The 16,863-nt window shown below is 53.2% G+C and overlaps 1 protein-coding gene across 1 annotated transcript in view; it reads left to right on the top strand.

Annotated features, from left to right (window-relative positions):
- The first annotated feature begins 261 nt into the window (after window positions 1-261).
- The window catches only part of FOXK1 (forkhead box K1), a 65,171-nt gene continuing 48,569 nt past the window's right edge, over window positions 262-16,863 (top strand). The window contains exon 1 of the mRNA XM_067705396.1: window positions 262-800. Within this exon, the coding sequence (XP_067561497.1) occupies window positions 277-800 (524 nt within the window). The 5' untranslated portion in view covers window positions 262-276. The remainder of the gene's footprint in view (window positions 801-16,863) is intronic.

Below are 16,863 nucleotides of genomic sequence, written 5' to 3' on the forward strand. Positions count from 1 at the left end.
GGGGGTTCCCCACCCCAGTCCCAGGACGGAGGAAGGGACAGCCCACGGCCGGGGGCGGTGGGCGAGGCGCTACCCGGGGACCGGCGAGGCTGGCCGGGCGCGGACACCGTCCCCCACCCCGCCCCGCGCGCCCCCGCGAGCACCGGCGGGCGGGGAGCGCGGCCCGCAGGCTCCGCTCCGCCGCGATCCGGACCGGGATCCCGCGCCCGCCGCGCCCCGCGGAGCCCCGCCCCCTGCGCCGCGCCGCCGCCGGAGGCCGCTTGGAGCTGTGCGAACATGGCCGAAGTCGGCGAGGACAGCGGGGCCCGCGCCCTGCTGGCGCTGCGCTCGGCACCCTGCAGCCCCGTGCTTTGCGCCGCCGCCGCCGCCGCCTTCCCCGCCGCCGCCGCCGCCCCCGCGCCCGGGCCCGCCGCGCCGTCGCCGCCGCCGCCCGCCCAGCCCCCGCCCCCGCCCCCGCCGCCGCCGGGCTCGATCGCCGGGGGCGCGGGGGGCGCGGCGGGCGAGGTCCTGGTGGCCGCGGCGGCCGCCTCGGTGCGCCGGAGCCCCGGGCCCGCGCTGGCGCGCCTGGAGGGCCGCGAGTTCGAGTTTCTCATGCGGCAGCCCAGCGTCACCATCGGTCGCAACTCGTCGCAGGGCTCGGTGGACCTGAGCATGGGCCTGTCCAGCTTCATCTCGCGACGCCACCTGCAGCTCAGCTTCCAGGAGCCGCACTTCTACCTGCGGTGCCTCGGCAAGAACGGCGTCTTCGTGGACGGGGCCTTCCAGCGTCGCGGCGCGCCCGCCCTGCAGCTGCCCAAACAGTGAGTGCCGCGGCCCCCGCCCGGCCCGGGCCCCGGGTCACCCCCGCCCCGCCCCCCGCCGGGCCTGGGCCCGAGATCAACCCGACCCCCGGGGACGGCCCCGGGAGCCCCGAGGACCGGGCCCCGAGGGTCGCCCTTGCCCCTCCCCAAGCTGGACACCAGGGTCGCCCTCTCCTCGCCACCCTGTTTGGACCCGGGTCGGCGCCAAACGCACTCCCGAGGAGAAGGGTTGGCGTCAGGCGGTGTCGCTCCGGGAGGTGCGGGGTCCCTGGGGGCAGCGGCAGTGCCCCCGGAAGGCCCGAGCCCCCGGCCATAGGGGCCAGCTGTGAACTTGGGCCGGGAGGGGACGGCCGGAGAGTGGGCTGGGGTCGGGACAGGAAGTGCCCTCTCCTCAGTGGACCTGAGGACGCAGGGCTGGGGTCGCCGCACAGTTGGGGTTCCTGGGCAGGAGGGGAAGAGGCCGGGCGGGGAGGCAGGGCAAGGAGAGGGGGACCCGGCGCGCTTGGGGACAGGCCGCGGATGCCCCACGGTGCTTTGGCGACGTCCTCGCGTTCCCGGGCTCTTCCGGTTCCCGGGGCAGCTGCTCTGCCCCAGGAGATCTTGCTTTCCGGAGATCTTTTGATCAGGAGAAAGCCTGTTTGGTTACTCATGCGGTCCTTAGGCACTTTCTTTTTCTGTGTAGTAGTTGCTTCTAACTCCTCAGCAGTGTTTATATTTCTTCAGCGTGCTTGGGTTCCAGAGTTGTCTCTGACTAATTACTCTCGCTTTTATAAGCACCCTGGGTCCAGGGAGTTTTTGCCGGGGTGATGGCCTGTTTCTGTAACCATCTCCCCTTTCGAGGGTATTGGCACGTTTGGTTGTAGGTATTGTACTGAATACATTTCAACATCAACGATGACTCACTGGTGTTCGGGGCGTGAGTAGGGGGGGGGGCGTATACAGACTTCGTTTTCCAAATGTGAAAGGTGTGTGTGTGTTTCTGTAAAATCAGGACTTGGTGAATGACAGAGTTGTTTTATCCCATGGTTGCTGTTACTCTGTTCTGCCTTTTCTGTGACCTACACACTCTCTCCATTTCTGGGCCCTTAAATGCATTCTGGGTCCAGTCTCTCACGGTGAGAAAGTGACAGGTAAACAGCGCCTTCCCCTCCCTGCCCTTCCCCGCCCTGCCTGGTGGCTCTCAGAGGCCCGTTCTGCTCAGGCCTCTTTTTATAATTCAGGTTCTGTAAGGGCAGCCGTCCAGCAACCTTGTTTTCACAGTTCCCTGCCTCGCTGTTGAGAGGGTGCAGCCCCGAAGAGGCCCCAGCTTACCGAGTCTCGAATGCACTAGTCTTTTCTCTAACTCAAGGGTAGGACATTTCAGCCCGAGGAGTCCTCAGATCACGTGCGAGTACCGAGTCCCTTGTTTATGAAACGTGGTGTGCTGCCTTCCTAGCCCGTGTAGCCAGCAGCCCAGATGTCCCCTGCCCTCTGGCTGGGGCTTTGCCCACGGTGCGCGGCTGGCTGGGTTCAAGTTCAGTGGTGCTCTCAGCAACAGCGGCGCAGGCGGTGCTGGAGAATTTACGGGAACAGGAGAAACATGCTGGCGGAGAAAGACCACGTGGGGGTCCGTTTGCTTCTGAAACCGTCAAAGCCCGTGGACAAACATGTTAGCAGTCCGAGCGGGTTTATGTTCTTTTTATTTGAGAAAACTAAACCTGTAGGTGGTAGCATCTGTAGGACAGGCTGTTGGAAGCTGCTTTTTAGAATTAGATCAGGGTGCTTTGGCCCACCACGTGGAGAGTAATCAAGAAATGCTAATGAATTCAGAGGAAGGAAGTTGGACCTGTACGTTCTTGTCACCTCGAAATGGGAAATTCAGTGCTGACTTTCAAAGAACGGTAGCAGCTATTGTCTGTCTCCTCTCAGGCGTTGGTGCAGTTTTGCCGTGAGTCTTCGAAGTTGTGAGTTTCTCCGCCATAAATTCAGAGTTCTTATCCGTGTTGGAATTTTGTCGTGCACATTTTGTGGCCGCAGCTGCCTGAGACTTGGAGCTCCTCCTTGTGCTGTAGCGTTTCACCCTTTCCTGCCCTGTGAGGCCGCAGCCCCCCTCCAGCGCCCCCAGGGCACGGCTCCCCCGGCCGCCCCTCCCTTTCCACCCCGGACTCAGGGAAGCACGAGGTGGAGAGGAGCCCCAGAGTCCACCCACACTTGTGACTACAAGTAAGTTTTTCCAAAACTAAAATGAAATAATTTTGAAATTACTGGTAGGGAGAAAATTCCACATGACACAACTTAGAGCTGACCTTGATCCATGACTGTGGGTGCATGCAGAGGGAGGTGCAGCAGGTCCTGGTGTAGCCCCTGCTGTGCGATTCTCCGGCCCTCGTTCCCCAGGGCTGGGCTGGGCACTTTTTATCTTTAAGTGGAGACACAGCACAGGAGCTGGCTGGCAGTAGGTGCGCACAGAGGAGTTAACGTTTGTTGAATGAAAAATCCATGAGTGAATATGCAGTTTCCCTGGAGGAGAAGCAGTGTCACCAACTTAGTGGGTTTCCGAGGTGGGTGGTCAGCAGGCCTTCCTGGGTCTGCGGGTGGACATGGTTCGTGTGTGTGACTGTAGGTCTTGATACCAGCAGATTTGGAGTTTGAATTAGATGTAATCTGTGAACTACAGGAAAAAGACCCATGCACAGCCTTGTACTTGCTCTTCCTTTCTTTCTTCCAACCTTCTTTCCTGATACTGTTATAAAATGAGCATGGACTACATGAATAATTACAGTAAAAACTAGACTTCTGTTTGTGGTGGTTTCTGTGAGTGGTAAGATGTATGTGATTCTTTTCTTCTTTTTACTTTTCTTTGTGTCCCAAATTTTCTGGGATGAGCATGGCTCTTTTTTTTCTTTTCAACACTAATTATTACAGAAAGTTTCAAGCATAGAAACAGAGGAGTGAGTTCCACGTGCCCATCACCCAGCCTCTACAGCTACCATGTTGTGGCCAAACTTGTTTCATCTTCGTCCCCCCCCCACCCCCGACCCCCAGGTATTTGGAAGAAAATCACAAATGTCCTATCACTCCATCTGTAAATATTTCAGTAAAAGGTAAAGATTCCCTTTTTAAAACCTAACCACAATGTCCTTATCACACCTAGAAAATTGATAACAATTTCTTACTATCATCAAACTTCCAATGAATGTGGATTTCCCTTACCATCGCACGAATTTGTTTTTTTCTTTTCTTGCAGTGTGTTTGTTTAATCAGGAACCAAATCAGGTCCAGACACTGATTGGTTGGCATATCTCTCACATCTCTCTCAAGCTATAGGCTTCATCTCACTCTTTTTTTTTTCTTTTCTCAATGAAGAAACAGGGTCATTTGTCCCGTACACTTTCCCACGGTCTCTTTTTTTTATTTCTTTTTTTTTAATTTGCCGTGTTCTGAATTCTTTTGGCCATTACCTACACCAGGACTTTTTTTTTTTTAGAAGATGTTGGGGGTAGGAGTTTATTAATTAATTTACTTATTTTTGCTGTGTTGGGTCTTCGTTTCTGTGCAAGGGCTTTCTCTAGTTGTGGCAAGCAGGGGCCACTCTTCATCGCGATGCGCGGGCCTCTCACTGTGGCGGCCTCTCGTTGCAGAGCACAGGCTGCAGACGCGCAGGCTCAGTAGTTGTGGCTCACGGGCCTAGTTGTTCCATGGCATGTGGGATCCTTCCAGACCAGGGCTCGAACCCGTGTCCCCTGCATTAGCAGGCAGACTCTCAACCACTGCGCCACCAGGGAAGCTCCTCCCACGGTCTTTTTTTTTTTTTTTTTTTTTTTTTTTTTTTTTTTTTTTTGCGGTACGAGGGCCTCTCACTGTTGTGGCCTCTCCCGCTGCGGAGCACAGGCTCCGGAAGCGCAGGCTCAGCGGCCATGGCTCATGGGCCCAGCCGCTCCGCGGCATGTGGGATCTTCCCGGACCGGGGCACGAACCCACGTCCCCTGCATCGGCAGGCAGACTCTCAACCACTGCGCCACCAGGGAAGCCCCCACCTGCACTCTTGTCACTCATTTTGGCTGCCGGCACATGTACCTCAGCGTGCTGACGCATTCTGCCCTCTGAAAGGCATGTTTTGAACGGCAGGTGTTACGGATCACGGCCTCCACATGCGCACTGTTAATAAAAGTAATTAACAGTAACCACCAAGGCATTTTACTACGTAAATAATTGTTTAGGCCTTATGAAAACATACAGGACATAGTTTCTCATTGCTGTTCCAACTGGTCATGTGAAGAATATCGAATTTGTTACTAACCATCTTACAGTACTTCTCAGATTGAGATTATATTGAAATTAACTGGAAAATGCCCCAGACTTAGTGAAGACAGCAGGTGTCTGCCGAATGCCTCAGGGCCCAGCGTCCCAGAAACAGCAGCAGTGTTCCTTTTCTCCCCCACCCTCCTCACTGTGCCTCCCCAGTCTGCTGGGCGCTACGGGGTCCTTCCGTGACCCGAAGCCTTCTTCCTGGGTGGTTGGTTCAGGAGTGTATCTGTGTGCTGAGCTGGGGGTGCGCTTGGGGCAAGAGAGGGCATCAGATCAGTCTGTTGCCAGTGGCTGAAGATGTAGAGACTGAGATCGTGCCAGCTGTGTTTCCACGTGGAGAGGAGAGCGGTGACCAGGGGGCAGTGGCATGTGTGGGCCTGCTCGGAGCTGGGAGGGCCACGGAGCCAGCCGGTCATTCAGGCCTGACCCGGCAGGACCTGCGGGAGGGTGGCCCGGGGTCTGGCGAGGAAGAGATTCAGCTGAAAGACCTTCTGATGGAAGAACGTTTTGATCTAGCGACGGGGTAGAAGAGACAGTGCGTCTGGAAGCTGGAGGGATGATAACCACGCGGAATGAAGCTGGGGGGTCAGGGGTGCGGGGACGTGCCGTGGCGGGAACGGAGCTTTCGACTTAGGCCGCGTCTGGATGGTGTGGTCAAAACACGAAATGCGGCATTTTCTCTAAGTAAAAGCTGTCTAATGCTTTCCTTGCTAGTTGGCGGTTACTGTGTGTCACATGTATTTGTTCAAAGTTAGACTGTGTCTTGTTAAAGACTTTCTTTAAAAAGGTTTATATTTCACCAAGGAAGACATACAGATGGCCAGGAGGCACATGGAAAGGTGCTCAACATCACTAATTATTAAAGAAATGCAAGTCAAAACTACAGTGAGGTATATCACCTCACGATGTCAGAATGGTCATTATCAAAAAATCTACAAACAATAAATGCTGGAAAGGGTGTGGAGAAAAGGGAACCCTCCTGCACTGTTGGTGGGAATGTAGATTGATACAGCCACTATGGAGAACAGTATGGAGGTTCCTTAAAAAAATTAAAAATAGAACTACCATAGGACCAGCAATCCCACTACTGGGCATATACCCTGAGAAAACCATAACTCAAAAAGAGTCATGGGGGGCTTCCCTGGTGGCGCGGCGGCTGAGAGTCCGCCTGCCGATGCAGGGGACACGGGTTCGTGCCCCGGTCCGGGAAGATCCCACATGCCACGGAGCTGCTGGGCCCGTGAGCCATGGCCGCTGAGCCTGTGCTCCGCAACGGGAGAGGCCCCAACAGTGAGAGGCCCGTGTACCGAAAAAAAAAAAAGTCATGTACCACAGTGTTCATTGCAGCTCTATTTACACCAAACAGCCAGGACATGGAAGCAACCTAAGTGTCCATTGACAGATGAATGGGTAAAGAAGATGTGGCACATATATACAATGGAATATTACTCAGCCATAAAAAGAAATGAAACTGAGTTATTTGTAGTGAGGTGGATGGACCTAGAGTCTGTCATACAGAGTGAAGTAAGTCAGAAAGAGAAAAACAAATACCGTATGCTAACGCATATATATGGAATCTAAAAAAGAAAAATGGTACTGATGAACCTAGTTGCAGGGCAGGAATAAAGAGGTCGATATAGAGAACAGACGTGAGGACACTGGGTGGGAGGGTGAAGCTGGGGTGAAGTGAGAGTAGCATGGACATATATACACTACTGAATGTAAAATAGTTGGCTGGTGGGAAGCAGCAGCATAGCACGGGGAGATCAGCTCGGGGCTTTGCGATGACCTAGAGGGGTGGGATAGGGAGGGTGGGAGGGAGGCTCCAGAGGGAGGGGATCTGGGGCCATGTGTGTGCATATGGCTGATTCACTTTGCTGCACAACAGAAACTAACACAGTATTGTGAAGCAATTATACTCCAATAAAGGTCTATTAAAAAGTAAAAAAAATTTTTTTTAATTAAAAAAAAAGGTTTATAGGAGTGTAGCAAATTGGGAGCTAGTACATTAAATCTATGTTCTAGTGTTGAGTTCACACTGAGTTTTTTGGGCTTATCACCCATATAAGAAAGTTTCTATAGTATTTAAAAAATCGGTCTATGAGACGGATGGTATTTATCGTGTAGTATGTGTTGAGTTTATAATAAACTTATTAAAGCCTTTGTCATCGATGAAGGAATGGAATTGGTAGGTGCTAAAAGGGTATTGAGTAGAGTTTTTTTTGTTTTGTTTTGTTTTTTGCGGTACGCAGGAGAGGCTCTGGACGCGCAGGCTCAGGGGCCATGGCTCACGGGCCCAGCCGCTCCGCGGCACATGGGATCTTCCCGGACCGGGGCACGAACCCGCGTCCCCTGCATCGGCAGGCGGACTCTCAACCACTGCGCCACCAGGGAAGCCCTTGAGTAGAGTTTTAAGGGTGTTCATAGTACTTTGGAAAAAGACACAGCTGTGTTTAAAATTATGCGCTGAAATGAAAGCATTTGATCCGGAGATACGGTAATTTACTGTTCGCTGGTTTTGCATCTTGTGAATGTCAGGAGATAAGCTTGCTAAATTAATGACAACTGGAATTACAGTGATGCCTCGTTTCCATAATTAACGAATATTTAAAGGATTTCATATTAAAATGAGAGGATTTTATAACTTGCTTTTACTTTGATTTCCTGGAAAATAGGCCCTTGCATTGTGACTTGTTAGGAGATTTTGTAGTTAATTTTCATTGCTGCTGTCGCTTTTCACGAGTTTCTAGTTTTCTGGTAAGATGTTGCCAGTTGATCTAAAAAGAAAGAAAAATGTAATCTGCCTGTGTGCACGTGTTTCATGACCGTGTAAAGGGAAGCCAGGGAGGCATGCTGGGTGTCGTCCAGGGCTCTGCAGAGCGGCTGCGCTCTAGGCGTCCAGGCTGGTTTGGTGGTGACGGGCTGTGGCCGCACCCCTGAGGTGGACATCACAGGCTTTCTTTCCCTGGGTGCGATGGGGGTGAGCCAGCGCGGGGCTTGCCTCCCTTAGACCTGACGGTTCCGGCGCTAAATCCTGAGCTGCTTGCGAAAGGTGGCTTCTCTCTCCTGAGAACGATTTTCAGTCTGGACAGTTTGTCCATGACTTGGTTAAGAAGGAACTTTTGCCCTTAGTCATCCGTGACGTGTTTAACCATTCGTTTCCCCTGATGTGTGTGTGTAGAGCTGAGCTCTGACCGCCCTGCTGCCCACGGCTGCTGGCGTTCATCCCTTAGCAGAGGTCCCAGCGCTTCTGCAGGCCTTCCCTTCACCTGCCACCTGCGTTTCAAGGTACGCGGCTGCCTTTGGGCAAAGGTGCCTCTGGGCATCCCGCACCTCTACTTAGTCCATCAACTCTCAGGGTTTGGGGCCCTCACACATTACTGGGGAACCCAGAGAGCTTTTGTTTATGTGGGATTTGTCTGTTACACTTACCACATTCGAAATTAGAACTGAGAAATTAAACTCTATATATTAATCTATTCAAAAATAGCAATAATAAGCCTATTTCAAAAATAAGTTTTTATGAAAAAATAGCTCAGTCTATTTTGTATTTCAAACAAAAGAAGTTAGGGTAGGGGTATTCATTTTTTGGTATGTCTTTCATGTCTGCCTTGATAGAAGACAGCTGAATTTTATAGCTGCCTCTGCTCTTAGTCTGTTGTGATACATTGTTTCAGTGAAGTATATGAAGAAAATCCAGCCTTACAGAACTATGTAGCTGGGAAAGGGAGGAGTGTGGTAGTAGCCTTTCAGGAAATTGTGGATGCTCTTCGATGCCTCTCTGGAACTGGACAGTAGTAGTTTCTTAAACGTTAATTGCAGGATGGAATCTGAAACCTCATCAGTGGAGTTTTGGTGAAACTCCGTGAAATCCGTTGCTTTCTCTTGCATTTTGAATAAATCTTTTACCCATGTGTGAATTTGTAACCTCTTGCATTGGTCATGGAGAAAAATACTGATTGAATTATGTAGATCTAATGTCCATGTATCTTACCACACAAATGTTTTATCTTCGATTGGTAGTTAAATTGATCCCTTTGAACCCAACAACTCATTTTTTTTAAATGTATTTATTTATTTGTTTATTTTTGGCTGTGTTGGGTCTTCGTTGCTGTGTGCAGGCTTTCTCTAGCTGCGGGCGAGCGGGGGCTACTCTTTGTTGTGGTGCGCGGGCTTCTTATTGCAGTGGCTTCTCGTTGCGGAGCACGGGCTCTAGGCGCGCGGGCTTCAGTAGTTGTGGCTCGCAGGCTCTAGAGCACAGGCTCAGTAGTTTTGGCACCTGGGCTTAGCTGCTCCGCGGCATGTGGGATCTTCCCAGGGCTCGACAGGGCTCGAACCTGTGTCCCCTGCACTGGCAGGCGGATTCTTAACCACTGCGCCACCAGGGAAGTCCCACAACTCATGGTTTTGAAAATAGAAATCTATGAAAGGATCAGGCTTTTTGATGTAATTTGCTTTTTAAATTTGCTTTAAAAGTTGAGTGACAGTACCTTTTGTAGAAATAAAGAAGTCATAACTTTGTCATTGAACTTTATTAGCATCTGGTGGCATAATTTGGCTTAAATTTAGTATTTTTTGTATCTACAATCAAGTCTTATTTCAGGTGGAACTATCCAGCTTGTCAGTTATTTCTGTTATTTTCCCACAGCCAAGCAGGGTGCTCTGGGGTTCCTGGATGACACCCCTGCTTTTTCCCTTCAGCCGTGGGTGTGGACCCACCAGGAAACAGCAGAGTGAAGCGGGTGGACATGGAGTGACTCAGCCCTCAAGGGATGTCAGTGACAAAACGGGCTTTTATGGACATTATTCCTTTTTTGGGGTTTTTTGTGTAACCTTTCTGAGCACACTTGTGAAAAACTCGGCCCCCTTTTGATAAAGGTAAACCTCATTCTACCCCTTCCCAATCCGGTCTTTTTCTCTCTCTTTCTTCCTTCCTCCCAGTAACTCAGTATCACACACAGGATAAAACACATTTTTTGTCTATGCTGAAAAAGCTTTGCCTTTTGTGACTTGTATCATGAAAACCAGCGGGGCTTGTTGTTTTCCAGGAGGACGGTTGTAACATCAAATGTGCTGGGATGCCTCCCTTGCCGCCCCCCACTTGCATTGCTCTGTTTCACAGATTGCGTTTGGTTGGGGAGCAGCTATAGGATTCAAAAAGTGATTGTATATCTTTCAGTTGGGATTTTGGGCCAATCGTCATGTAAGGTGGGTGGTGCTGACCTGATGTGGCGGGTGTACCTTTGCTGGGGAACCCGCAACGCTGGGTTTCGGAGTGAGCTGCAGGGAGACCAGCCTCGGGAGCTGGGCATGAGTCCCCGCAGATGAACGCACGTTCCCGGGGCCAGGCTGTTGTCTGTAGAAAGCCTGCCCAGAAATCCTCCCTCCCGAGTGTGGTTTGGATACAGTTTACTGAGGAAATTAAGGAGCCTTCTTCGTGTTACCAGGAAGTCTTGGCTGGAACCTTCCTCGGTGAAAAATAATTTGTAAATTTAGTAACTTTTTGGAGCTGATTTTGAAAGGCTATTAGAATGAAATCCGATGATACTAATGACAAAGCAGATGACAGAGCAGACAGGCTGGAGCCGTCGGGGCGACATGAAAAGGAAGATCGCACAGCAGAAGTTCGTGCTCTCCTCCACCTCCACCCGTGGGGATGTAAATATCTGGTCTGCTTGGCAGTTACGTCCCCGACGCAGGGAACAGTGACTCATCGCAGCGGGAGGAAAGCACCTTCCCTTCGGAGTGCCCAGCTCTTTGATTGATTCCATGTTGACCAGGAGCGCTTGCTGCCCTGTTAGCTCCTGGCCTGCAGCGTGACTCGACTGATTGTTCAACTTTCTCAGCAATTCTGTTTTTCTCTGGCGTTGCGACGTGAGCAGGTTTTCCAGGCCTGCCCACCCTTGGTTGGCCGGGCAGGGATCTCCTGGAGTCTGGAACGGCCTGCAATGATAGAAGCGGCCAGCAGGGCAGCCCGGGTCCTGCGTGGCTGTTGACACTTGAAATGTGGCGAATGTGACCAAAGAACTGAATTTTAATTTTTTTTAATTTTTTTTTTTTTTGGCTGCATCGCGCGGCGTATGGGATCTTAGTTCCCCGACCGGGGATCAAACCTGTGCCCCCGACAGTGGAAGCGCCGAGTCTTAACCACTGGACCACCTGGGAAGTCCCTGAATTTTAATTTTTATTTCATTTTTCAGTTAATTTAAGTTAAACTGCCTGCATGTGCCGTGGCCTCCGGGTGCTCTTGGGGACGTGGTAGGTCCATGGGTGCCCAGGCCCAGGGGTGTGGCTGCTGCCTCAGTTTACCCGCTCGCCTCCGAGGCACAAGTCTTGCTTTCCGCCGTGCGCTTCGAGGTGCAGGGATGGGAAGGCCTGGTCCAGGCCGTGGGGTCAGGTTGTGTGCGGGGCAGGCAGCCCTTCCGCAGAGGGGTCCCCTTCCCTGTCTGCACCCAGTCCGGATGGACGGTTCCGTTTTTCCCTTTGTTGCCCTTGTTCTTGACGCTAGAGGAAGAAAGTGAGAGGGTCTTAGACACGACCCCTGTGAATGGCAGGTAAAGATGGAGACAGATTTGCAGCTTTGAGGGAAATTAAAAAAAACCCTCTCCCTGGCCCTTCATAGCCCTGGGTTTACGGTACGTGTTGGTTACGGATGGATCCCCTGCGAGTCCAACTCCTCAACGCTAGTGCTTACGTTTCTGTCCTTGCAGACTTTTAATTCCTTCGCAGGCGGACGTGTGCCTGTCGCGTGTCCACGTGGACGCCTGCTCGGACTGGGTGGTGCTGCCCCGTGTGCCCGCGTGGGGCCCGCGCGTCAAGCCCTCGGGGCTTCCCGGGGTCAGCTGCCGTACCGTGAGAGCGCTGGTCCGTGTCTGTCCTGCTCGGGGAGCTGGAGGTTCCGTGAGGTTGGCACTGCGTCCGCAGGGCCAGCACACACCTGGCCCTTGGGAGGCACTAAGCGTCGGCTGAGTGTTTACCCACGTACCTGACCTTGTGTGGCCTGCAGGCAGCTGGAAGGGTCCATTCCAACAGCTTGCTCATGGAAAGTACAGAATAGGGGTTTCTGATCAGTGGTGCTGATGCCGGGAACCAGGCCGGCACTGTCCGGTGTCATGTCCCCTCGTCCCCACCCCCTGGTTAGCTCAGCCTCTGGCGGCAGGGGTGTCCACACCAGGCCTGCCGGGAAGTTGTGCGGGGGCGTGTGATGGGCTTGGGCTGGCCCCGAGGAGACTGGAGCCGCTCCGTTGTAGCCAAACCCCGCAGGCTCCCGTTGGTCAAGTCTTCTCGGTACACGGCCGCACCCGCTCATTGACCGGCTACCACAGGGCACAAGAGCCTAAGGCGGCTTGCACAGCATGCTGTTCACCGTACACGGCCACCAGCGTCACAGCCAGCACCTTTGTGTGCCTGGTTCCCTTTACACAGAGCCCCCATGTTTCTTGTTACGCTGAAGCCTGGACATTTTATATATTTCTTTAGGGGATGGTTAATATGCTGGATCTTTTTTCCCTCGTTATTTTCTAAAGGGTCAGTGCTCACGGGTAGGAAGGAGGGGCCTCTTTTGCCTTCGTACTACAGTATGTATTTCCTCAGAACAAGGATGCTTCCATAACCGCTGTCCTGGCAGTGAGTTCAGGAAACGTCACAGTAACTGTGACGCTTTATCACATCCTCAGCCCAGATGCCACTTCTGCCAGTTGTCTGGCGGCCTCCTTCGTGGTTTCCTGCGCCGTCCAGGCCGGATCCAGGCTGGAGGCTGCGCTCAGGTGCCCATCCCCTCAGCCCCGCTCGTGTCCACAGGAGTTATCTTATCGGATGTCTTTCAACTTAGGTTTGTCTAATTTGACAGCATCCTGGTCAGGTTCTGGTGAAGCATCTTTGGCTGAAATGCTAGGAGGGGGTCGTGTGTCCTTTTGGAGGGTGTCACCCAGGCACATGGGGCCTTCTCGATGGGGTCATGTGGTCCCTTGGTTTAGGTGTTGTCAGGCTACTCCACCAAACAGTTAACTGTTTTTCTCCTTGTAATTAATAAGTAATTTTTGCGGTACTGGAATAAGATGTTAATTTCGTATACAGCCACAGTTACCATTTCTAGTAACGGTTTTTAAATTCGCTTTTCAGATGTGTTTTCTAGGTCATGATCTTCATCTGCACATAATGATTATTTTTGTCTCTTTCTTCCACTATTTCATATCTCATTGGCTTTTGTTGTCTTGTTCCGTTGGCTGTAGCCTCCAGGTGTTGCTAAATAAATACCATGACGATGGGCTCCTTTCTCATTTCTGGCCTGAGAGCTTACAAGCTGGTTCAGAGCAAAGGGAGCTTTGCTGCTGAGATCCACTTTCTTCTTTTCCCCAGATTTCATTAGGTTTTTTTTTTAATTGAAATATAGTTGATTTACAATGTTCTGTTAGTTTCAGGTGTACAGCAAAGTGATTCAGCTTTATATATATATATGTGTGTATATACACACACACACACACATACATACATATACACACGTGTGTGTATATACATATATATTCTTCTTCAGATTCTTTCCCATTATAGGTTATTACAAGATACCAAATACAGTGCCCTGTGCTGTACAGTAGGACCTTGAAATCCACTTTCTCAAGGCAGCCTTCCCGACGCTTCTCTGAGTGAGGTCCCACGGGCAGCGCCCCCCAGCACCCCAGGGTGGCACCGTCTCGTTGTTGTTACTGGCGGGTTTGTAGTTAATCCTCATTCGGCACAGTCTGAGTGTCAGGGGAGCAGGGCTGCGCTTCTGGTTCGTTACTGTAAACCCGGTACCTACCAGTGTGTTTGCCAGTTCATAAATTCGTGGCAAAATTAATACACAAACAGCAGAGGTCTGAATGCAAAACTGAGCCGGCCACAGAAAGTGGCTGAAGGTTATATAGCAGCTTAGCTTTTCAAAGACCTGGCCGGCATACCTCCCAGCTGGGCGCCCTTGAACAGGTGACCTAACTCAAGCTCCCGTTTCCGCATCTGTAAGATGGGCACGCTGCCCACTCCCTGGGTCCTGAGAACTGGAAGCAGTGTGTTCACAGCCCTCGCCGCAGTGCCTGGCGCTAGATACACCCGGCGCAAGCCCCCGTCCTTGTCATCGTCCCTGCTGTCCCTGTGACCAAGTAGGAGAGGGACTGTGTTTGCTTGCTGCGCCGTCTGGCGTCAACAGTGAGATCCGGCCTGTTGCTGGGGAAGCCGTTGCCGTGCCTCAAGCTGGTCGTGCTGGGGCGGACCGGCCCTGTGCTCTCTCACCAAGGCGCCAGTCGCTAGTGGGGCTCCGTAGAGGGCGGCCTTTGTGCATGGGCTGTGGGACGGGCTCGGCTCCCCCAGGATGCCTCCCGGCCGCTAAGGTTGTACGATCAGAGTGAATGAGGAGGGTGTGTGTTCTTGTGCTTCTCTGAGCTGCTTGTCGGGACGGAGGATGGGATCTCAGAGCACAGGGGATTTCACCTGCAATCGGCTTGAGTGGCCTCTGCGGGGTGCGGGGACCGGCTCACACTCGGGCAGGACACTGAGAGACAGGCAGGGCCGGGCCTTGATCTCAGGCCAGCCTCGGAGTCGCTGTTCGTCCCCGCAGTGTTTGTCCCCCACCAGCTGGGATGCAGGGCATCTGGCAAAGGAGAAGCTGTGACTTGGAGATGGATGCCCGGAACTGATGAAACAACTCATGTGCACTGCAGGGCATTAAAAATACAGAAAAGCGTAGAGGATCATGTAACGTGTCCTTGTTCACGTCCTGTCATATTTTTTTTAAATAAGAAAAACGACATGTTACGGTTGACATTGGGGTCCTCTGAGTTCCCGAGACCCGTAGGAGTTTGATGCTAGGCCTTTCTCGTACCTTCCACACCCAGAGACATCTGCGAGTGATGGTTCGTTTAGTTGTGTGTGTGGCGGGGGGGGGGGGGTGATTTACACAAGTCGTGTCATACAGTCTGCTTCGTTATACTGTGTGTGTTTTCCACGGCTGTAGAAAGACTGCTTCGTGGGTGAGACTGTCAGACACATAACTGACTGTGTCTTCGCAGCCCCACCATCTGACCACAGCCCTTCCCGGCCCTGTGGCCTCCTTCCCGGCATTCCTTCCCCTGTTCTCATCGCTCTAGCCTCTCAGCCCCCGTGCACCTGCGCACTCCCGGACCTCAGACGGAGCATCCCTGCCCGCCCTTCGACCCGTTGGCTCCGGCTCCTGTCCCATCCCGGGGGCCCCGGGCTCACCTGCAGCCTCCTCCCCTGAGCTCCCGGCTAGATCTAGGGGCCCCTGCGCATCTCCATGCTGGACCTGGACGGAACCCCTGCCCACACCCCAGCGGCCTTTAGGTTCCTGAGGTCTCTGGTTTCCTTTCCTCGGGAGCGCTCCTGTGTGTAAGGCGCTGCGGGGATAGGTGTGCAGGGCGAGCAGGACACACTGCCTCCCCGCTCCCGGGAAGCAGGAGGGCGACATTGTGACCACGGAGAGCGAGTGACGGTGAGACTTCAGGGGATGCGGGCACAGTGAGGAAGGCCCCGCAGGAGGCGGGGGAGACGGTGGGTGGCAGGCCTTCCTGGGAAGCGACATCTTAACTGAGGTCTGAGTTACGAGCTGGTGACGGGGAAGAGTCAGGGCAGAGGCTCGGGGGCCAGGGTGGGGTGCTCTGATGGGGAAGCCAGAGATGGAGCGGACAGCCTCGGGGCCCCCCTGCAGGTTCAGAGGAGAGAAGTGATGTGGGCACCGCCAGGGCCACCCAGTGGGACGGACCGTGGGGGCCACGCTCAGGCATGAGGACCGGGGTGCTGGCTGCGGCCGTGGCAAAGGCTCATAACCCTGAAGGCCGTTGGGGACGTGGCCCACGGGCTGGGTGACGGGCTGCCTCTGAGGGTGGGGGAGGGTGAGGGAGGATGGCCCCCGGAGCCCCCAGGGGCGGCCAGCGGCCTCCAGCTCAGGTCCTCAGCCTACACAGGTTCGTCCCGTGTCACCTGACCTTGTCGTGGGGTGGCAAGGAAGTGTACACACAATGTCTGGAACCCAGGAGACGGGTGGATTTTATTCATCTGAGCGCCAGAACATTGTTAGGAAGGGTTGTTTTATTCTGTGTGGTAAGACTAAAAGCATCAGTAATAAACCACATGATTTGGGGGAAGCCCCGGCCCGGGGACTGGGGCTCCATGATGTTCAGAGGGGTACCTGCTCTGCGGGAAGTCACTCCAGGATCTGGACGTGTTTCCAGCTCATCTTTCGCGATGCAGTGCCTGTAGAACAGTCCGTGATAACGGGGGAAACTACCTGACCCCTGATTCCACTTGCAGAAGGGAGTTTGTGAGAGCCACGTGAGATAAAGGTTACAGAGGCTGAAAACCCTGCTAGTCGCTGATACAGAAAGCCAGACATCGTAGAGAAGTTGTGTGGTTTTTTGTTTGTTTTGAGAGTAGCTATCTGAATATTTGGAAAATCGGCTACTACTCACTTAATAAAACAACCTGGGAGGGAAGTACTCAAGACAGTGCGGCTTCAGGTCCTGCCCTTGGAGCCTTTTTGACGGCAGCAGCGCTGAAAGCATCTCGCTCACAGGATTATGAGTAAACGTTCTCTTTGTTTCTGAGCCCCGCGGGCTGAGATCCAGCCCACAGTGGGCTTGTCCAGATGTCAGCGAAAAGGCTGGGGCAATGGCTGGAGCCTTTGGTCGTCCCTCAGCCCGGGTTCTAGGCGCCCTTCCTTCTACGTGCCAGGCTGTGAGGTGCGCGGCTTCCGGGCCTCTCGTGGGAGGCGCGCGTGTGCACCGTGGCC

The sequence above is a fragment of the Pseudorca crassidens genome, chromosome 15, assembly GCF_039906515.1.
Source record: "Pseudorca crassidens isolate mPseCra1 chromosome 15, mPseCra1.hap1, whole genome shotgun sequence".
NCBI classification, from domain to species: Eukaryota; Metazoa; Chordata; class Mammalia; order Artiodactyla; family Delphinidae; genus Pseudorca; species Pseudorca crassidens.